At 41.5% G+C, this 23,143-nt stretch overlaps 3 protein-coding genes across 6 annotated transcripts in view; 2 read left to right on the top strand and 1 right to left on the bottom strand.

Annotated features, from left to right (window-relative positions):
* Positions 1-201: 201 nt before the first annotated feature.
* Positions 202-3,176, top strand: LOC115199586 (rho-related GTP-binding protein RhoF). Its single transcript, XM_029761917.1, has 5 exons — positions 202-324; positions 594-681; positions 1,021-1,130; positions 1,477-1,611; positions 2,964-3,176. Exons 1-5 carry the CDS (start codon positions 202-204, stop codon positions 3,114-3,116), a joined length of 609 nt encoding a protein of 202 aa, XP_029617777.1. The 3' UTR covers positions 3,117-3,176.
* A 2,124-nt stretch (positions 3,177-5,300) lies between these two features.
* LOC115200015 (calcium release-activated calcium channel protein 1-like) lies at positions 5,301-17,992 on the bottom strand. Of its 3 annotated transcripts, none has more exons than XM_029762658.1 (2): positions 17,952-17,992; positions 5,301-6,369 (listed from the first exon to the last, which is right to left on the bottom strand). In XM_029762658.1, the coding sequence occupies exon 2, from the start codon at positions 6,361-6,363 to the stop codon at positions 5,815-5,817; it is 549 nt and encodes a 182-aa protein (XP_029618518.1). In that variant the 5' UTR covers positions 6,364-6,369; positions 17,952-17,992; the 3' UTR covers positions 5,301-5,814. The 3 variants fall into 3 exon arrangements, with proteins under 3 accessions (XP_029618518.1, XP_029618517.1, XP_029618516.1); XM_029762657.1 differs by having other exon boundaries at positions 17,753-17,966; XM_029762656.1 differs by lacking the exon at positions 17,952-17,992 and adding an exon at positions 16,025-16,474.
* LOC115200013 (lysine-specific demethylase 2B) overlaps positions 17,989-23,143 on the top strand; it is an 18,386-nt gene continuing 13,231 nt past the window's right edge. Inside the window, exon 1 of one of the 2 annotated variants that reach the window (XM_029762649.1) lies at positions 17,989-18,386. Coding sequence is in view for 1 of the 2 variants with exons in the window: in XM_029762648.1 (XP_029618508.1) it covers positions 18,333-18,386 (54 nt within the window). In the remaining variant the exon portion in view is untranslated. The remainder of the gene's footprint in view (positions 18,387-23,143) is intronic. The other variant, XM_029762648.1, reaches the window with a different exon arrangement.

Raw genomic sequence — 23,143 nt, 5'->3', positions numbered from 1 at the left:
AAGAGGAGCCTCCTTAAAACCACTGGTAGAAGGTGACAATGGACTGGTAGTCCAGTGCTATTAACTCGCTAGTTTTCTTACTCAGGTTTTTTTGCCATTTATTGTTATCTCAAGTGTCTGCCTCCATTATCTCCTTCAACAAGTGGAGGCTCTTTTGCCACATTTTCATCTAGCTTCTCAGAGAGAAGCATGCTACAGAACATGTCAGGGCTGAGCAGTGGGCATACCAGGAGGCGAGAGGAGTTTAAGGTTGTGATAGTAGGTGATGGTGGATGTGGGAAAACCTCCCTACTCCAGGTTTGCACTAAAGGAGACTTTCCAGAGGTAAGACAACTGACAAAGCCAGCTCATCAGCTGGCTGCTTCTCTTCTCTATTTACACTTTTCAGGGAAAAGGGTATCTATTTACATGATTTATTCAGGTACTATTATTACTCTGCATGTAGACAAATTACTGTGAGGAATGTAAGTGACAACACAATTTATATATGCACATGATGACAAAAGAGCAAAGTTAACTTCACCCTTTTTAGCTACCATCTCTGAAATAACATTAAAAAAAACTGGACTTAACTCAATTTGTCTATCTTTCAGAAATATGTTCCATCTGTGTTCGAAAAATGTGTCGCCAACGTGAGGTACAGAGGCGCTGAGTTTCGTCTGAACATCTACGATACTGCAGGTCAGGTCTTGCATATCCATGCTTTTGAGAGCACCAGTGCACTAACACTTGGCTGAATAGGTATCCTGAGTCTTTAGTGGGCGTGTTGTGCTCATAAGTAGTCAGATCTACAGTATCTTAGATATGCAATGACACCCTCTGGTTGTTAAAGAATCATAATACTGTACTTTGAGTGACTCAGGAGAGTCATAGTAGATTATAAATAAAGATAGAGGAATAACAGATAAGGCTGGCATTGATTTAAGTAGCCAACTAGTCTTGAGTGATTTTATTTTTTTTGCTATGCGATTTTTCATGACAGATTAATAATACACATCCATCTATTTCTGTGTATTTCAGGTCAAGAGGACTATGACCGATTACGCCCTCTGTCCTATCAGAGTGCCAACCTGATATTGATCTGCTATGATGTCACTTGCCCCTCAAGTTATGACAATTTGCTAATCAAGGTACTGCACTCTTCTCTTCATACTGTACTGCTCTTCTGTCTGTTTCAGTCCACAGAAGGAGGAAGAAACATTAACATACAGTGCCATAAGTTTCATGACATCTACAACATAATTAATGTACCTGAAGATAGGTGACAATGTCAGCTGACAATCAGAAATATATTTGAATACTTGCTCAAGCAAGTACTTATCAGTTTCATGGTAAATTTGTTTAGCAAAGTAGATGCAGTCACCCTCACAGGGATTATTCTATGGACTGTACAAAGATCCCACTGACTATATATGTATTTTCACTGCATGACATAGAATGTTTTGAATATCTAACTCTGTTTAGCATATCTTTCAGTGGTTCCCCGAGGTGCATCACTTCTGCCGTGGCGTGCCCATTATCCTGGTAGGATGCAAAACAGACCTGCGGAAAGACAAGGTCTTGGCAAAGAAACTGTGGTCTTTAGGCGAGAACCCCATCACATACATCCAGGTAGAGATTTCCTACATAGCCTTATGAATAACTTTATAGACATTGAATATACTGTATATCTGCCGTACAATTTACATATGCCATTAGTATTGGGTTTATTGAAAATGCAATACAAGTGGTTGAATTAGGGTGGTTTGTTGGGAAAGGTAGACTTTGATCAGAAGGGTTGAACCTCGGCAAGACGGAGCTGCTCTTCCTCCCGGGGAAGGACTGCCCTTTCCATGATCTCGCCATCACGGTGGACGACTCCATTGTGTCCTCCTCCCAGAGTGCTAAGAGCCTCGGCGTGACCCTGGACAACACCCTGTCGTTCTCCGCTAACATCAAGGCGGTGACCCGATCCTGTAGGTTCATGCTATACAACATTCGCAGAGTACGACCCTGCCTTACACAGGAAGCGGTGCAGGTCCTAATCCAGGCACTTGTCATCTCCCGTCTGGATTACTGCAACTCCCTGTTGGCGGGGCTCCCTGCCTGTGCCATTAAACCCCTACAACTCATCCAGAACGCCGCAGCCCGTCTGGTGTTCAACCTTCCCAAGTTCTCTCACGTCACCCCGCTCCTCCGCACACTCCACTGGCTTCCAGTTGAAGCTCGCATCTGCTACAAGACCATGGTGCTTGCCTACGGAGCTGTGAGGGGAACGGTACCTCCGTACCTTCAGGCTCTGATCAGGCCCTACACCCAAACAAGGGCACTGCGTTCATCCACCTCTGGCCTGCTGGCCCCCCTACCTCTGTGGAAGCACAGTTCCCGCTCAGCCCAGTCAAAACTGTTCGCTGCTCTGGCACCCCAATGGTGGAACAAGCTCCCTCACGACGCCAGGACAGCGGAGTCAATCACCACCTTCCGTAGACACCTGAAACCCCACCTCTTTAAGGAATACCTGGGATAGGATATAGTAATCCTTCTAACCCCCCCCCCCCCCCCAAAAAAAAGATAGATGTACTATTGTAAAGTGGTTGTTCCACTGGATATCTTAAGGTGAATGCACCAATTTGTAAGTCGCTCTGGATAAGAGCGTCTGCTAAATGACATAAATGTTGAATCAAAAACACCTTCAAAAGATCAATAGCAGTGATGAGATTATGTTAATGACAATGCAAATCCCCACTCACCCCAAATCTGTGAGTGATAATCAAAATTCTAAATCACCCTCTCTCCTGGACTAAATTTATTTATGACATTTTTATTTCTGGCTAGTTCGTGTCAGGCAGGGAACCTTTGTCATGCAATATTTTCCATTTGAAATCAGATGAAAAACTCTTAACTGGAAGAGTTTGCTCAGAATAGCCATGTAATGTTTTGTTGGCCTCAATTAAAAATCACTTTCTCTCTCGCCATCTGAGCAGGGTGAAGAGACCAAAAGGAAGATCAACGCTGACCTCTACTTGGAGTGTTCAGCCAAATGCAAGGAGAATGTGGAGGACCTATTCAGAGAGGCTATCAAACGAGCCATTGCAGCAAGGAAGGCAAAATGGAAAGGATTCTGTGCCTTTCTGTGACCCAAGAGATAATGCTATCCACCACCGTGAGCTCCTGATAGTGCTCTAGCCCTATACTCTCAGGGAAAACACAATGACTCCTCCCTACGACAAGTCCGCTTACATTTTGATGCTGCTTTTTACCGTCTGCTAATCCACTTCCTTTGTGTGGTTTTCCTTCCTGCTAATTCTCGACATATCTCCTAAATGTATTTCTTTAAAAGAAATGGACAATGCCCTCAAGTTATAGACCCACAAATAAGGAAATTGGGTCTTCAACAATGAGCATGCATGAGCAGGACATTGTAAATAATTGAAGGTACCATTGTTTTCCATATTGATGCATCCAATATTTTTCATTCAAAAGAAGGTTGACTCACAGTAATTCAAAGTACATCTCATAAGTTTAACTTTATGAATAAATGAAGCAACATAAGATGGATTTTCTTATTTAATTCTTTATTCAGTAGGCATAGGGTTGTTATGCATAACGTAATCAAATATACAAAATGCATAATCAGTCTAAAAGAGGTCATATCAATCCAATACTCTGCCCTTTGGAGTCTCACCACAATGTAACAGATTTACAGTATAAGACAATGATTTGGCACCAGACAATGCAGTGTATTCATATGGTAAACATAGTGTGGGGTTTCATAAGCCCCAGGCACTCAAAGACCTCTTACAAATCTTGGCCTCAAATGGCATTTAAGGGGGATGTTACAATCATCATACAGTATACACTGAGTGTACAAAACATTAAGGACACCTTCCTGATATTGAATAGCACCCTCCCTTTTGCCCTCAGAACAGCCTCAATTTGTCGGGGCATGGACTCTACAAGGTGTCGAAAGCATTCTGGGTTGACTCCAATATTTCCCACAGTTGTGTCAAGTTGGCTGGAGGACCATATGAAATAGAGAACACTTATTCACAATTGACTCATAAATAATAAAAACAGCAGAAGATTATGTGCACTTGGGTCACATTAAAAGGTCAAAGACAAAGATCTGAATATTTTGCCTCCATAAAAATGCATCTACTAATTTAAGTATTTCCTCTAGAAGAAGCTACTTGTTTTGCATTTATGACATCAAACAGAGCTTTACAATATTGTTAAGAAAAGTTCTTCACATTGAAGATGGTATTTCAGCCTGACATAAACTGGGAACCATATCCCAACCAACCTGTCTAATAATTACATAATGTAGAGGAAAAGGATAAACAAATACACTACCGTTCAAAAGTTTGGGTCACTTAGAAATGTCCTTGTTTTTGAAAGAAAAGCACATTTTTGGTCCGTTAAAATAACATTAAAGATCAGAAATACAGTATAGTGTAGGCCAGCATCCCGGAGTCACCTCTTCACTGTTGAGACAGGTGTTTTGCGTACTATTTAATGAAGCTGCCAGTTTGAGGACTTGAGGCATCTGTTTCTCAAACTAGACACTAATGTACTTGTCCTCTTGCTCAGTTGTGCACCGGGGCCTCCCACTCTTCTTTCTATTCTGGTTGGAGACTGTTGTGTGAAGGGAGTAGTACACAGCATTGTACAAGATCTTCAGTTCCTTGGCAATTTCTCACATGGAATAGCCTGATGAGTTTCAGAAGAAAGTTCTTTGTTTCTAGACATTTTAAGCTCCAGATATTCAACTAGTCTAAAGAAGGCCAGTTTTATTGCTTCTTTAATTAGCACAAGTTTTCAGCTGTGCTAACAATTGCAAAGGGGTTTTCTAATGATCAATTAGCCTTTTAAAATTATACTTGGATTAGCTAACACAGCGTGCCATTGGAGCACAGGAGTGATGGTTGCTGATAATGGGCCTATGTAGATATTCCATTAAAAATCTGACGTTTCCAAGTCATTTACAATGTATTACTGATCAAATTGATGTTATTTTAAAATGGACAAAGTGCTTTTCTTTCAAAAATAAGGACATTTCTAAGTGACCCCAAACTTTTGAACGGTAGTGTACATTTTAAATTCCACACTTGTATTTGTCTGTCATGTAACAGTAGCATGCTTAAAATACATTAACTCATCAAATGACCATCAGAGCAAATCTGATCAATTGTACTGACTTTAAAATATTAAAATAAGGTATACATTTGACTGACTAAAAATCTAAATTCTGCTCTTCCCTTGCACCAGCACTACTACAGCAGTTATTACATATTACGCTCTTCTGACCAGTTTTCCTTTCATGGAAATTGGCCAGTTATCATTTTGTTCAATTAAAATCCAACTGCTTCACAAATTGTTATCTTACAGTATGTTCATCCCACACTTTGCGTGCCCCAGCCACCATAAAAATAACTTAGTGTAGTTGTGTGTGACATAACTACAAATATTATGTAATGAAGATGTACAAAATATTTAAAAACCAATTTCACAGAGGCTCACTCACATTCAGCTATTCAGATCTGTTTCTGAAGCCTTAAGGAAGACAATAGACATGCAGCAAAGTAAAAAAAAGTGTCGAGTCCAAACTAGTGAACAATACAAAGCAAATTCTTCTGACCTCTCCAACTATTTACACAAGTAGAAAAAGGCCTAGAGCAGAGACCAAATCCCAATACAAAACATCTGAAGAAATATGATATTACTATATAAAGTATCCTTTCTCATGGTGCTCATGCAAATAGATACAAAAAAAAGTCAATAATACATTTCTTACAGCTGTGTACTGCTCCAACTCCCTACTTGTGTGTGCTCCCATTAGGGGAAGTCGGAGGAGGGCTGCAGACTGGTTGTCTCCGCCCTGTAGTCCAGCTGGTTCTGCAGCCGGGTGATATTGGACAGCGCCTCCAGCTCCTGAAACTGACGGTCAGTTTTGTGACTGACCAGAGAGCGGTAGAAGTGCACAGCGAACACAATAAAAACCAGTCCAAACGGCACCATAATGGAGGTGGAGACAATGGCTGCCTCCCTTCCATAATTGTTGGTGATATTTTTAACAGTTGGGGGACTGAGGGGTAGGAACTTGACCCAGCACAGCAGAACCACCTCGGCCAGGAAGAGAAGGGTGCCGATGACAGTGGAGAAGGCCCAGGCCAGCTCAATGTAGCAGTGCATGCGCTCATGGGGCGATTCGTTGATCGAGTTCAAGTTGTGAACGTTGCTGACAGCCTCCAGGTTTGGCAGGATGCAGGTGCTGATCATCAGGGCGAAAAGGTGCACTGCCACAAGGACAGTGGTGCAGGCGCTGAAGGCTATCAGCAGCCCTTGGGGATACACATGATTTTGCTCCAGCTGCACCTCCACCATAGCCACCTGAAAGAGACACGATTGCACACGGTTACAGCTTGACTGAAAGAGCAATGTGCAAACAGGATGAGGAATCAGAACAATCTGAACAAAGACGATGTAATTTAAAGCTCAACCACTGCATGTGACAATTCCATGTTCTCTCTCTATAGAGGGGTTGCGGTTGTGTTACAAATCACCTAGCAACCACACCGGGCGCCATGTTGGAAGACCAGTCAGTCTGGTGGAACTTTGTTGCCCTGTGTCCCCCAATCGTATATGGCTGACTTTTCGGTGGTAGCAAAACAACAACTCAGGAAGATTTCCCATTATTTAGTTTTTTCTAAGCACCCAGAATACAGAGGCAGTGGAAGAACCTATTCAAGTTAGTAAATATATTTAGAAAATTATAAAAATGTACTGTATTATTAGCTTGTTAGCTAGCTATTCAGTATGATAAGTTAAGTGAATTAAATATCGCCACCCAGCTAGCTAAATTCGTATTAGCTAGCTAGCTATCTTGTAGCCAACCTTTGCCTTGATGACAGCGTTGCACACTCTTGGCATTCTCTCAACCTGCTTCACCTGGAATGCTTTTCCAACAGTCTTGAAGGAGTTCCCACATATGCTGAGGACTTGTTGGCTGCTTTTCCTTCACTCCGCGGGCCAACTCATCCCAAACCATCTCAATTGGTTTGAGGTCGGGTGATTGTGGAGGCCAGGTCATCTGATGCAGCACTGCAGCACTCTCCTAGGTTAAATAGCCCTTACACAGCCTGGAGGTGTGTTTTGGGTCATTGTCCTCTTGAAAAACAAATTATTGTCCCACTAAACGCAAACCAGATGGGATGGCATATCGCTGCAGAATGTTGTGGTAGCCATGCTGGTTAAGTGTTCCTTGAATTCTAAATAAATCACAGGCAGTGTCACCAGCAAAGCGTCACGTGGGAACCACATGCGGAGATCATCTGTTAACCTATTCTGCGTCTCACAAAGCCACGGTGGTTGGAACCAAAAATCTCAAATTTGGACTCATCAGACCAAAGGACAGATTTTCACCGTTCTAATGTCCATTGCTTGTGTTCTTGGCCCAAGCAAGTCTCTTCTTATTATTGATGTCCTTTAGTAGTGGTTTCTTTTCTGCAATTCAACCATTAAGGCCTGCTTCACACCAGTGTCCTCTGAACAGTTGATGTTGAGATGTGTCTTATTTAACTCTGAAGCATTTATTTGGGCTGCAGCAGAGGTAACTCTGGGTCTTCCTTTCCTGTGGTGGTCCTCATGAGAGCCAGTTTCATCATAGCGCTTGATGTTTTTGCGACTGCACTTGAAGAAACTTTCGAAGTTCTTGAAATTTTACGGATTGACTGACCTTTATGTCTTAAAGTAATGATGGACTGTCATTTCTCTTTGCTGATTTGAGCTGTTCTTGCCATAATATGGACTTAGCCCTATGTGGTAAAAGACCATCTTCTGTATACTACCCCTACACAACCGATTGGCTGAAATACATTAACGAAAGAAATTACACAAATCTGACTCACCACCTGGTTTCGGTCTTATGTAGCAAAATTTGATGTATTTTTAAAAATTGGATAAAAGTAGACTCAGAGCGACAAAATGGTATATTACACAGAATGTTTGTTGGAACAATGGGAAGTCATTTAGCTTTGAAAGTTGACACATTTGTAAACTCACTTTTGAGAAAAGGGCCCTTGAATGTTTTGGTACCTACTGGAGAGCTCTCCTTTGTCTATGCCCATTCAGCATTGTTCACACCCTCTTAAGCAAGCCCCATCCATCTCTTTAAGGATTCACATGAGGTCATGTGCTAAACAGTGAGTAGTGTAGTAAAGATTAAGACTAAAAATGGTAGTAGCCTACAAGGAAAAATTCCAGGTAAACAGAAAGTGTCCAGATAAAAATTGTTTAAATATTAGATGACGCTTACCCAGACACACTTGTCTGAATATATGGGTCATGTGAAAGAAATGCTATAACCCCCCAGCCACATCCAGTGGTGGAAAAAGTACTAAATTGTTATACTTAAGTCATTTAAAATTCCTTATATTAAACAAGACGGCACAATCTCTTGTTTTTTTTATTGAAGGATAGCCAGGGGCACACTGCAAAATTTACAAACAAAGCATGTGTTTAGTGAGTCTGCCAGATCAGATGCAGTAGGGATGTTCTCTTGATAAGTGTGTGAATTGGACAATTTTACTGTCAAAATGTAACAAGTACTTTTGGGTGTCAGAGAAAATGTATGGAGTAAAAAAGTACCTTTTCTTTCTGAATGTAGTGAAGTAAAAGTTGCCAAAAATATAAATAATGTACAGATGCAGCCCAAAAATACTTTAGTACTTTAAAGTATTTTTACCGAAGTACTTTTGGCTACTGCCCAAATGCCTTCACACTAGTACATTAGCATACTTTATACTGTTACACATGCACTTATCACATAGTATTCCATACATAAGTTAAGGCCATGCAACCTGAGTTGAAACCTGAGTGAGGTGTACATGTACAGTACATAAACAGATGCATGCGCAATATATTTATGTGGATGCGCCATATTTGTGTGGTGGACACTTGATACCACAACGATATCATGTGACCGTATGTCACAAAATCATGTTACGACCACATATCAATATTCATTTTTATATATACAGTTGAAGTCGGAAGTTTACATACACTTAGGTTGGAGTCATTAAAACTCGTTTTTCAACCACACCACCAATTTCTTGTTAACAATCTATAGTTTTGGTAAGTCGGTTAAGACATCTACTTTGTGCATGACAAGACATTTTTCCAACAATTGTTTACAGACAGATTATTTCATTTATAATTCACTATATCACAATTCCAGTGAGTCAGAAGTTTACATACACTAAGTTGACTGTGCCTTTAAACTTACTCGGAAAATTCCAGACCTTTGTCGATAGCGCCTGATAAATTCAGGGCAGTAGCAACATATTTGCAGTTCTCCATTGCTAACGTTAACTCTTTATAAAAAACTGCAGTAGAAAGAATTATCTACGCATAACGAGCAGCTCATTTTATAGACACAAGATTCTACGCCACTGAACAATCTGAAATGTAGAAAATAGGAAAAATAAAGAAAAACCCTGGAATGAGTAGGTGTATCCAAACTTTTGACTGGTACTGTAAGTATTCAGACCCTTTGCTTATGAGACTTGAAATTGAGCTCAGGTGCATCCTGTTTCCATTGATCATCCTTGATGTTTCTACAACTTGACTGGAGTCCACCTGCGGTAAATTCAATTGATTGGCCATGATTTGGAAAGGCACACAAAATTTAAAAAAAGCAAAATGTATTGGTCACATACACCCGCAATAACATCTGCTAAATTTGTGTAACGAAATTTTTGTGTTCCTAGCTCCAACAGTGCAGTAATATCTAACAATTCACAACAATACACATTAATCGAAAAGTAAAATAATGGAATTAAGAAATATATAAATATTAGATTAAGCAATGTTGGAGTGGCATTGACTAAAATACAGTATATTGTTATGAGATGTGTAAAGCAGTATGTTAACACTATTAAAGTGACTAGTGTTCCATTATTAAAGTAGCAGTGATTCAAGTCTATGTATATAGGGCAGCAGCCTCTAAGGTGCAGTGTTGCGTAACCGGGTTTTAGCCGGCTAGTGATGGCTATTTAACAGTCGCCTTGAGATTGAAAAAAAGCTTCGGTCTCTCAGTTCCAGCTTTGATGACCTCGCCTTTTGGATGATAGCGGGGTGAACAGGCCGTGGCTCAGGTTGTTTATGTCCTTGATGTCGTTTCTGGCCTTTCTGTGACATCGGGTGCTGTAGGTGTCCTGCAGGGCAGGTAGTTTGCCCTGTCTATATAAGGTCCCACAGTTGACAGTGCATGTCAGAGCAAACACCAAGCCATGAGGTTGAAGTAATTGTCTGTAGAGCTCCGAGACAGGATTGTGTTGAGGCACAGATCTGGGGAAAGGTACCAAAACATTTCTGCAGTATTGAAGGTCCTCAAGGACACAATGGAAGAACTTTGGAACCACCGCTGGCCGCCCAGCCAAATCCGAGCAATCGGGGGAGAAGAGCCTTGGTCAGGGAGGTGACCAAGAACCCAATGGTCACTGACAGAGCTCCAGAGTTCCTCTGTGGAGATGGTAGAATCTTCCAGAAGGACAACCATCTCTGCAGCACTCCAAAAATCAGGACTTTATGGTAGTGGCTAGACAGAAGCCACTCCTTAGGAAAAGGCACATGACAGACCACTTGGAGACTCTCAGACCATGAGAAACAAGATTCTCTGGTCTGATGAAACCAAGACTGAACTCTTTGTCCTGAATGCCAAGCGTCACGTCTGGAGGACACCTGGCACCATCCCTGCGGTGAAGCATCATGGTGGCGGCATCATGCTGTGGGGATGATTTTCAGCGGCAGGGACTGGGAGATTACTCAGAATTGAGGGAAAGATGAACGGACCAATGTACAGAGAAATTATTGATGAAGTCCTGAGCGCTCTGGAGCAGGTTTTCAGACTGGGGTGAAGGTTCACCTTCCAACAGGACAACGACCCTAAGCACACAGCCAAGACAACGCAGAAGTGTCTCCGGGACAAGTCTCTGAATGTCCTTGAGTGGCCCAGCCAGAGCCCGGACTTGAACATGATCAAACAGCTCTGGAGAGACCTGAAAATAGATGTGCAGCGACGCTCCCCATCCAACATGAGAGAGCTTGAGGGGATATGCAGAGAAGAATGGGAGAAACTCCCCAAATACAGGTGTGCCAAGCTTGTAGCGTCATACCCACGAAGACCTGAGGCTGAAATCGCTGCCAAAGGTGCTTCAACAAAGTACTGACTAAAGCAGGGGTGGGCAATTCCAGTCCTTGGGGGGCCTGATTGGTGTCAGTTTTACCCCAGCTAACACACCTGACTCCAATAATCACCTAATCATGATCTGCAGTTTAGAATTTGATTAATCAGCTGTGTTTACTAGGGATGGAGAAAAAGTATGACACCAATCAGGCCCTCGAGGACTGAAGTTGCCCACCCCTGGACTAAAGGGTCTGAATACTTATGTAAATTAGATTCGTTTTTTTTATTTTCATAAATTTGCTAAAATTTCTAAAAAACAGTTTTTGCCTTGTCATTATGGGGTAGTGTGTAGATTGTTGAGGGGGAAAAAAAACAATTGAATCAATTTTAGAATAAGGATGTATCGTAATAAAATGTGGAAAAAGTCAAGGGGTCTGAATACTTTCCGAATGCACTGTATCTATCATCATCATCATCATCATCGTAAATAGCTAACAGCTATGGCATGGAAGAGGGTGAAAGGATTAATGGCACCAGCTGTCAAAGAAGAGATGGAGAAGGCTACTCTGGATAGGGTATGTACAGTCGTGACCAAAAGTTTTGAGAATGACAAAAATATTAAGAAGTCTGCTGCCTCAGTTTGTATGAAGGCAATTTGCATATACTCCAGAATGTTATGAATTGTGATCAGATGAATTGCAATTAATTGCAAAGTCCCTCTTTGCCATGCAAATGAACTGAATCCCCCACAAAAATGTCCACTGCATTTCAGCCCTGCCACAAAAGGACCAGCTGACATGTCAGTGATTCTCTTGTTAACACAGGTGTGAGTGTTGACGAGGACAATGCTGGAGATCACTCTGTCATGCTGATTGAGTTCGAATAACAGACTGGAAGCTTCAAAAAGAGGGTGGTGCTTGGAATCATTGTTCTTCCTCTGTCAACCATGGTTACCTGCAAGGAAACACGTGCCGTTATCATTGCTTTGCACAAAAAGGGCTTCACAGGCAAGGATATTGCTGCCAGTAAGATTGCACCTAAATCATCAAGAACTTCAAGGAATGCGGTACAATTGTTGTGAAGAAGGCTTCAGGGCACCCAAGAAAGTCCAGCAAGTGCCAGGACCATCTCCTAAAGTTGATTCAGCTGTGGGATCGGGGCACCACCAGTACAGAGCTTGCTCAGGAATGGCAGCAGGCAGGTGTGAGTGCATCTGCACGCACAGCGAGGCGAAGACTTTTGGAGATGGCCTGGTGTCAAGAAGGGCAGCAAAGAAGCCACTTCTCTCCAGGAAAAACATCAGGGACAGACTGATATTCTCCAAAAGGTACAGGGATTGGACTGCTGAGGACTGGGGTAATGAATCCCCTTTCAGATTGTTTGGGGCATCCGGAAAAAAGCTTGTCCGGAGAAGACAAGGTGAGCGCTACCATCAGTCCTGTGTCATGCCAACAGTAAAGCATCCTGAGACCATTCATGTGTGGGGTTGCTTCTCAGCCAAGGGAGTGGGCTCACTCACAATTTTACCTAAGAACACAGCCATGAATAAAGAATGGTACCAAACACTCCGAGAGCAACTTCTCCCAACCATCCAGGAACAGTTTGGTGACGAACAATGCCTTTTCCAGCATGATGGAGCACCTTGCCGTAAGGCAAAAGTGATAACTAAGTGGCTCGGGGAACAAAACATCAATATTTTGGGTCCATGGCCAGGAAACTCCCCAAACCTTAATCCCATTGAGAACTTGTGGTCAATCCTCAAGAGGCGGGTGGACAAACAAAAACCCACAAATTCTGACAAACTCCAAGCATTGATTATGCAAGAATGGGCTGTCATCAGTCAGGCCCAGAAGTGAATTGACAGCATGCCAGGGCGGATTGCAGAAGTCTTGAAAAAGGGTCAACACTGCAAATATTGACTCTTTGCATCAACTTCATGTAATTGTCAATAAAAGTATTTGACACTTACAAAATGCTTGTAATTATACTTCAGTATTCCATAGTAACATCTGACAAAAACATCTAAAGACACTGACGCAGCAAACTTTGTGGAAATGAATATGTGTCATTCTCAAAACTTTTGGCCATGACTGTACTGTTGTGGGAGGACATTATGAAATGCTTGTAATTATACTTCAGTATTCCATAGTTACATCTGACAAAAATATCTAAAGACACTGACGCAGCAAACTTTGTGGAAATGAATATGTCATTCTCAAAACTTTTGGCCATGACTGTACTGTTGTGGGAGGACATTATGAAAAGATTCTCCAGTTCCAGTCCCTAGCGAGAGAAACTATGAGGACAGAGAGACGTAGAAACATAATATTCAGTACCGTCTTATTTGAGTATGATTAAGCCTGTTAGTTTGTGATGTTTTCTGTCGTCAGATAAAAAAAGCTGTGAAACCCTGTATGCAGATGAAGAGGTCCCAATGAATGTCCCAGTGTCCCAATGTGTAAATGTTGTAAATAAATGTTGTAAATATTTTTTTTTTTAAACTTTTTTTAAAACTATGAATAAACCTATTACAAAAAGAGCAGCCAACCCTTCTATTCCAGCCCAGCACTAATACACCTGATTCAACTTCTCAAACCAAATTAGTTGATAATCAAGTGTGCTATTGCTGGGCTGGAATAGAAGTCTGCTCACCAAGTAGATTAGGGATCAGTGGTGTGAGGTTGGCTACCTCTGGTATTGACTTTTTTGTGAAGATGAAATGATGCTTTCGTAATAATAGCCTAGGTACTTGTTACTAAAAATGTCTAAACCTTTACATACGAGTTAGCTTACTTGTACACTTTTTATTTCATATAGTCAAAAGTATTGATTCTCCGAAGTGAAGGGTTTAAATTTAACTTAAACCTATTATACAAGATGAACTAGTGTCAGTGTTGATTAATCACAGCTCACAATCCTGCAATAAAGAGGGGAAAGGAATCTGTCTCTGATTTGTCTGTGTTGCTGTGTTCTATTCTCAAATGAACATTACCTTTTTGATCAGTTGTAAGCGCCCCAAATAGTTTTATTTGATTGATATCCAGAGAGAGTGACAGCCATGTGAACCCATTTTGCAGCTGATGATAATGGCTGTGTCAATGCAGCCATAGGCCTACAGCAGTGTTTCCCAACTCCAGTCCTCGAGTACAACCCAACAGCACACATACCTGATTCGGACAAACATACTTGATTCAACTCATTGAGGGCCTGACGATTAGTTGACAAGTTGAATCAGGTGTGCTTGTTCAGGACATCAATAAAAAGGTGTACTTTTGGGGTTACTTGAGGACTGGAGTTGGGAACCACTGGACCATCAGTATGATGACATTAGCCTTATGGGCATTTGCAATGGCCCCTTGGCATTGTGCAACTGAAGCAGAGAATAGCTTCTTCCAATGATGAAATGATCGGAGCAGCTCCTATACTAACAGCTGTCTGAGTTCAGGTCTTGATGGGAAAAAGGTGTCTGCTTTTTGACAGTTCTTTAGTCTTATTTCCTTGGTGTTTCATGATCTGTAAAAATATTTTTTCACGTCGTCTTTCCGGCCTTGTTAAAGCAGCCAAATACTGCACAAAAATGTACCATGGTGATGAATTATCTAGTTTTAGGCACTGTTATCATGCAGCTTGGGGTTGCCACTCAGCTGTTATTGTCAGAAGAACTGATGCGGTGGTCTTCCAAACATGGCCGCCAGGAGGCGTCGTACATCACCTAGCAACCCTCTATTGGGTGCAGGACTGTACAGGAAGATGTAGCCTAGCCTAGCGTTTGACCAGCTGACAACTGTACTGGGTCCAACTTTCTGTTGGGTGAGTTACTAAGATTTGCTGCAGTTTATTTGTGGTAGATTAAGGTTTAGATATGACTCACTAATGCCATCCTTAAATTTGCATCTGGCCCTGCATAGTGGTTTAACTTGCAGATGCATTTAAATGCACTCAACTATGCAAATCTATGCATCAAAATCGCAATGTAACCAGTTTCATACAGAAATGCATTTAATTGTAGGCCTAATGCATATCGTTAAATATGTTTGCCAGTTATTTTCAATCAAAACAGTCTTGGTTTATCCAGCATTGTAGTTAAATACTGGTAGGATGCTGCAACCTGGACTCAGGGTTAGACATAACATAGTAAATGTAAATCGAAGACACTCCAGTTAGTATGTTACGTTTCGTATGTTATGTATTAAAATTTGTGGCTGTCCATCATACATTTCGTATGATATGTTACAAATTACAATTCGTATAACATGTTATGAATTTGCAAACTTATGTTATGAATTCAAATGTGTTGTGACTAACGTTAGCCACCTGCCTAACGTTAGCCACAACAAATTGGAATAGGTGCTAACGTTAGTTAGGTGGCTAATATTTGCTAAGCTAGGGGTTAGGGTTAAGTTTAGGTGTTAGGTTAAAGGGTTAGCTAAAAGGGTTAATGTTAGGGGACAGGTTAGTTAACATGCTAAGTAGTTGCAAAGTAGTAAGTAGTTCAAAAGTTTATAATTGGCTAAAATGCTAAAGTTGTCCGTAATACGATTTGAACTTGCGTTATACACCCACCCATCCAACAACCCACCCTACTTTCATTTTTGCCTTAGATAACCAGCTGTCATAACTATACCAAACGTAACATACTATTTTGAATGTCTTATTTACTTTGACTATATTACTTCTAGTCCAGGCTGCAAAGCATACAAATGAGGTTCTAGAATTTACGTTTACTATGTTACGTCGTCTGAGACCGGGCTGGTAGGATAGTCTACCGGTAGGTGTAGTTTTAAGGAATAGTGCGTCATAACTACATTTTGTCAAAGTTGTCATCCGCTCCAATCCATATGACTGGGTCCTGGTACTCACCATTGCGAAACCCGACAGGAGAGCAGAAGTTCTGCTCGTAGCCTTCAGCTTTGCTCGACTCAAGTAAAGTTTTCTCCAAGACAGAGCTTGCAAAGAATGCTCGTTCAAACTCATTGCTGGCTACTGGTAATAACTTTTCAAGCAGTCAACCTGTAGTTCTTCCAAATGGAAGAGTCGATTAAAAATACACGCGCTGCGGACTCATGCGACTTGACATACAATTGTACTTCTCAACTAATTCAGGAAATGACACGATACTACCCACAATCCAATGCTGTTTCTGTTTGCCTTCTTGCGGAAGTTGTAGTGCGCCTATGAACATTTCTTTGTGGGCTGTGTGTCTAGTCTAGATCTGTATGGGTGCATGTTTGAATAGCCCACGTCAACTTCGTCTAAATAATGCAAGCAATGTGTTAAATACCATGGGAAGATATTTGTTTGTCCATCCATAGTCTATAGAATTGCACAAATGTATAACATACTTTTTCACTTCTTGCATTTCAGCCATAGAAGATTGACAAGATTCTAGTACCAGAATTCCATCTGCAACAGTTCGATGCATCTGTGACTTTGGACGTGTTGTAAACTGTCTCTCAATGTGCTATATGCTTGGTCGTGTTCATTAGTGCACTTATTAATGTTTTATCCAATTACTGGATTTGATAGGAAACATGCTATTGAGCAGCCGTCTTTGACTCCCACCTAGTGGAGGCCATATCCTATATTATGACAAATCAATGAAGTCTGAGAATGAAGTCTGAGAAATAATTTTGTAAGGACTGCTTTTATTTATCAAATACTTTAATGTGTTTAACTTAACTTAACTTTATTGGTCTCTCTTTTTAAGCTATTTGGTGTGCACATTTATACTAGTGCAATGTGTTCTTACCTTTTATATTGCTTTCATTGTATGTGCCCTCTCATACTCATCTCTCCCCTCACACAAGTGCTGCTGCTGGCTTTGAGAGTATCTGCACAGTTAAAATTATTCTAATTGGTTTTGGTGACAGGTTTATGCACTGACCAAGTACTCAAGACAAGGTGGGTGAGCACACAATCATGTACTATGTCCCTGATGTCAGAGAAGACAAGGCTCAATTAGGCATGCAGAACAATCTTATTGTATCTGTTAATGCCAGTTGTGGGGGCAGTCTGCAGCCAGTAAAACTGAGTGTTGAACTAAATGTCCTGGCAAAGCAACTAGAAACAGAAAGTAGATGAAGTCCCCTGTGACCAGAAAAGGACAACAGCATATACTGCCTCATTTTCAAGAGTTTCATATGGACTTATTCAAAGAGTGTGACTGATGGCTATGGCAGTAAATGTTTAATTTCAGTCTCCTATGACAAATGTTTCTGAACAAACAGATGAGAAAATCAAAGGCTCGTGAAGTCTTTCTCGCCTAAACAAACTCTTCAGAGGTTGTAGAATTGTTTTCCAGTATAATGCGCATTGCGCAGTAGTTGCTATTTTGTGGGGTATTCAGTGGGATGGGCGTGTGCAGCTGTCTCTTTTAATCTAACAATTGTATTATAATAGTCCATATCATCTGTTCATATGCACAGATGCAAGAATTGGATTGAACAACAACAAAATAAGGTTATGGACATTATTAGAACAGACACAGTATAACGATGATGACACACTTTTGTGAAATTGGTAATACTTTTGCAGCAATTCATTTAATTATTCCAAAGAAAGTACTCTATGTCCTACATTAGTACTTACTGGAACTACCAAGAAATCACGAGATAGTCAGAGGAACAAATGGCCTATCCGTAGACATTAAGAAAGAGCAATCACACCCAGAGCAGCTGATGGCTTCCTGTATCTGGCACCAAGTAAAATACATCCTCAATCATTATGAAAAATATTCTCTTAGAACATGCAACCGCCCTCATCATTCCCAACGACCCAGACGTCTTACCCCTGTCTTCTCTAATGACCCTCGGTCTGTGCTATTCCTGTCCATTCCCTCCCTACCCCCTCCAGTTCCACCACCAGCCCTTTCTAACCAACCCATATAACCGACTGCCATCTGTCTCTCCATTGGCTTGGCCTGTTCCCCCCTGTCCTTCCCAACGCATATTCACGAGGCTTCCTGCCGCCTTGTGTGTGCCTATGCAGCTGCCTGTTCCTGTGTGTGAAGAGAGAGAGGGGGGCGACTGAGAGAGAGGGGGGCGACTGAGAGAGAGGGGGGCGACTGAGAGAGAGCGGTGAACAGAGAACAGAACAGCAGCCGGGCTGGAGGCTTCAGCCATGTCAGTTTTCTCTACAACGCTGGACAGACGATGAGAAGAGAGGAACCATGGCCTTGTCACTGAGTGCAGATGAAGAGGATTATGATTCAGAATCTGAACAGGTTAGACAACAGAACATTCACACATTGGGTTTCTAATCGGCATGCTGTTGTTTTTCCTCAAGAGGGGCTTTGCTTTAGAGCTGCAATCGTGAGTAGAACGTATTTTCTCTCCCCCCCACCGTCCTCCTTTCTCTCGACCTCCGCTCACTTGGCACCATGAGCAGGAATAGGGTAGTAATTTGATTAGGGGAATGGAGGGAAAAGGGAAACATATATTTTGTTTCGGTAACTAATCCATTGGACAAGAGCTAGCTTAGCTATTTCACAAGTTTTAGACATACACCTTCTCCTGTCCCTGGCTCTTGTATCCAGACGACTTGTGTCAGACAGACCCAAGAAAGAAAGGAATGAGCTACCCACCAAAGTAGTTCTTTGATCTCCATACTTGATTTTCTTATGCGATCCAGTATCCTCAGAGCACAGTTTTTGTGTTTTAAATAAAACCTGAAGAGGACACAGTGAATATACATGGTCTCTCTGACTTCTAGATGTTTTTGTCACACACTGACCTGTCAGATTGTGTTCTTGGTCAAGCTACTGTGATTATGGAAAATGATGGGCCATTGTGACTGTTATTTTTGTGTGAACAGTGAGGGTGTGGGAGAGTGGTGTAGGTGGGCAGCATGACTGTACATGTGGGGCCTTTCGCTCCACTTAACCTCAGGCTCGGTTTGTTACTTAAACTAAAGTAAATCGATTACATTACCTTACACTACTTGCTGTAGCTCCATTATGTCACATTCAGGTTTAGCTAGCTTTACACACATACATATTTCTTCCATGTCTCAACTATCTGGATCACTAAGAAAATACCTCATATCCTGTGAATTGTTCTCACATAAGATGATTTTCTTGACCCTCATTGCTCATATAACTCAGGCCCCACCATGCTCTGTGCCTTTAAGAGGGGGGGGGGAAGAGGGAACAATGAGCAGTCAGTGTTTACCCTGTATTCATTTAGCAGAGGCGCACCGCACATAAACAAAATACACATTTTAGGGACAGAAAAATGCTTTCGGTGTAAACTTGAATGACTCAAACCACACAAAGTATGTAGAAAAGATACATCTCAAAGTGTATTCACACCCCTTCACCTTTTCAGCATTTTGTTATTTTACAGCCTTATTCTAAAATGGATTAAATCGTTTTTTCCCTCAACAATCTACACACAATACCCTATAATTACATAGCAAAAACAGGTTTTTAGAAATGTTAGCAAATTTATAAAATAAAAAAACGATCACATTTACACAAGTATTCATATCCTTTACTTAGTACTTTGTTGACACACTTTTGGCAGCAATTACAGCCTAGTCTTCTTCGGTATGACGCTACAAGCTTGGCACGCCTGTATTTGTGGAGTTTCTCCTATTCTTCTCTGCAGATCCTCTCAAGCTCTTGTCAGGTTGGATGGGAGGTGTCGCTGCACAGCTAATTTCAGGTCTCTCCTGAGATGTTAGATTGGGTTCAAGTCCGGGCTCTGGCTGGGTCACTCAAGGACATTCAGAGACTTGTCCCGAAGTCACTCCTGCGTTGACTTGGCTGTGTGCTTAGGGTTGTTGTCCTGTTGGAAGGTGAACCTTTGCCCCAGTCTGAGGTCCTGAGCGCTCTGGAGCAGGTTTTCATCGAGGATCTCTGTACTTTGGTCCGTTCATCTTTCCCTCGATCCTGACTAGTCTCCCAGTCCCTGCCGCTGAAAATCATCCCCCCAGCATGATGCTGCCACCACCATGCTTCACCATAGGGATGGTATTGCCCAGGTGATGAGCGGTGCCTGGTTTCCTCTAGACATGACGCTTGGCATTCAGGCCAAATAGTTCAATCTTGGTTTCATCAGACCAGAGAATCTTGTTTCTCATGGTGTGAGAGTCCTTTAGGTGCCTTTTGGCAAACTCCAAGCGGGCTGTTATGTGCCTTTTTACTGTGTAGTCGCTTCCATCTGGCCACTCTACCATAAAGGCCTGATTGGTGGAGTGCTGCAGAGATGGTTATCCTTCTGGAAGGTTCTCCCATCTCCACAGAGGAACTCTGGAGCTCAGTCAGAGTGACCATCGGGTTCTTGGTCACCTCCCTGACCAAGGCCCGCCCTTGTCCTCTGAATGCTCAGTTTAGCCGGGCGGCCAGCTCTAGGAAGAGTCTTGGTGGTTCCAAACTTCATCCATTTAAGAACGATGGAGGCCACCATGTACTTGGGGACCTTCAATGCTGCATAAATATTTTTGTACCTTTCCCCAGATCTGTACCTCGACACAATCCTGTCTCGGAGCTCTACGGATAATTCCTTCGACCTCATGGCTTGTTTTTTTGCTCTGACATGCACTTTAAAAATTTTTTTTTTATACATTTGCTCAAATGTCTAAACCTGTTTTCACTTTGTTATTATGGGGTAGTGTGTGTAGATTGAGGAAAACAAGATGTATTTTAGAATAAGGCTGTAACGTAACAAAATGTGGAAAAAGTGAAGGTCTGAATACTTTACAAATGCACTGTATATGTATATACAATCTTTGCGAATTAGAAATCACGAAAATAAAAGCTTAACAGTCAGGGAGAATAGAAATTTCTAAAAACAAATGTAGGAGTATTTCTGGCATGACTGGATTACTGACAGGGCAAGCAGGGTACCTGCCCAGGGGCCCCGATTGGGTTCCCCATTGGTTTTGTTTTGTTTGAGCATAAGAACACAGAATTAGCCATGCCAAAATATGTAGAATTGCAGGATATTATATTTCAAACTGCAAAATTCTTTAACTCCAAGGGAAAATGTATGGAGAAAGAAACAGCAATTACTTTTCTCTCTGCCGCCAATTCCGTAACCGATTTAAGCCCCCCCCCCTTTTTACAGAAAAACGGTTAGCTCTTACAGCACAACTTGACCGCTCTTGCCTGTTTGGCTACTTTTAGTTGTAGGTTACCCCGCAAGCAGAAAATACCTGCTAGACCAGTGGGATCCAGGACCTTATGGAGGAAGATGTAGGATTGTTTCACTCAGTACTGATTCAAACACAACCCAGCTTCAAACTCCTCGCTCTCTCAGCTTGAATTAACAGACAAATTATGTTTTCCTGGGGGGCTATGAGCTAGGAAGCACAATACATTAAAGGGAAATGTGAAGAAAATGTAACTTCATATTCATCATCTCCAGCGCCACGCCAACATTAACATATGGGATGTAGTAAAAAAGATAAGAGGAAGATGTGTTTCCAATGGCAATGCCTACTTATAATTGGTTAAAATCACATGATGCCCACCGACATCATTGGAAACATTTCTCTTCCATATTTTTTTAACACAAAGTGTTAAAGTAGAAGTAGAACAATTTTGACATTTCCCTTTAAACACACGCACCCACTCACACAGTCATTGTTCATGAAGGAGATGATTTCAATCTTATTCTTTTGGCACAGTTGTAGAGATGTCATAGACTTTCCTCCCCTTTGTGTGGTGTGGCATCCTGGGTTCCACTGGAGCTAGGCAGATGGTGAACCATGTGACTTCCTACCATAGCACTGATATCCACAGTGAAACTGTGAGTCAGAGGGCCTTACTCAGATCAGGCCCCCATCTAGGCCTAGTGTTTGAGGGCCTCAACAAACCTACCTAACATTCCTAGCACATTAGTCTGCCAAGTTACAGTAAGTGCTGGTCAGTTGTTTTGTTTCTGTTCCTTGTCTGGAACTATTAAAGGTCAAGACTGTAGACAAACACATTAGTCTTCATACTTTTGACTAGATTCTGTAATATTTCATACCAGCGAGACCACTTTGGTTAAAAATACTATAAAAATGTCTTAAAGGCCAAATGCAATAAAATAATTATGTTATTTTGTTTCGTGAATTAGTGGTCAAAAGGAAACAAAAATAGCTTCTTAGCCAAGAGCAATTTCTCAAGCATGAATTTTGCTAGGACTGTCTAGCAGTGGTCTGAGTGAGGGGCCTAATTGGATGAGCCTAACAAGAGGGATCTGTAACCTGAAAACTAGAAAACTAGCTGTTATTAGCAGAGAGGAATGAAACTCTTTAATTAAACCTTCAGTCTAAGCTGGTGGGAGGGGGGGGGTCAACTAAGCTTTATGGAACTGTTGTAAGATGGTTATACCAATGATAATTTAGCTCTTTGATTTATAATTTTAATTCTCCATTATATAAAAAATAATGTATATAAATAATTATTTGATTAATATTATTTTGGAACGTATTCAGACTCGTTGACTTTTTCCACAGTTTGTTACATTAGACTTATTCTAAAATTGATTTAACAAAAATTCCTCAATTTATAAGCAATACCCCATAAAGCGAGAACAGGTTTTCACACATTTTTGCAAATGTATTAAAAATAAACAGAAATGCCTTATCTACATAAGTATTCAGACCCTTTGCTATGAGACTCAAAATTGAGCTCAGGTGCATCCTGTTTCCATTGATTATCCTTCAGATTTTTCTACAACTTGATTGGAGTCCACCTGATTTGGAAAGGCACAAACCTGTCTATAGTTGGTACCACAGTTGTTAGTGCATGTCTGAACAAAAACCAAGCCATGAGGTCGAAGGAATTGTCCGTAGAGCTCTGAGACAGGATTGTGTTGAGGCACAGATCTGGGGAAGGGTACCAAAAAAAATCTGCAGCATTGAAGGTACCCAAGAACACAGTGACCTCCATCATTCTTAAATGGAAGAAGTTTGGAACCACAAAGACTCTTCCTAGAGCTGGCCACCCGGCCAAACTGAGAAATCACGGGAGAAGGGCAACACCCACCC

The sequence above is a fragment of the Salmo trutta genome, chromosome 9 (genome assembly GCF_901001165.1).
Source record: "Salmo trutta chromosome 9, fSalTru1.1, whole genome shotgun sequence".
Classification (NCBI taxonomy): domain Eukaryota; kingdom Metazoa; phylum Chordata; class Actinopteri; order Salmoniformes; family Salmonidae; genus Salmo; species Salmo trutta.
The sequence above is the reverse complement of the archived record's forward strand: the minus strand, read 5'-3'. Positions and strand labels throughout refer to the sequence as shown.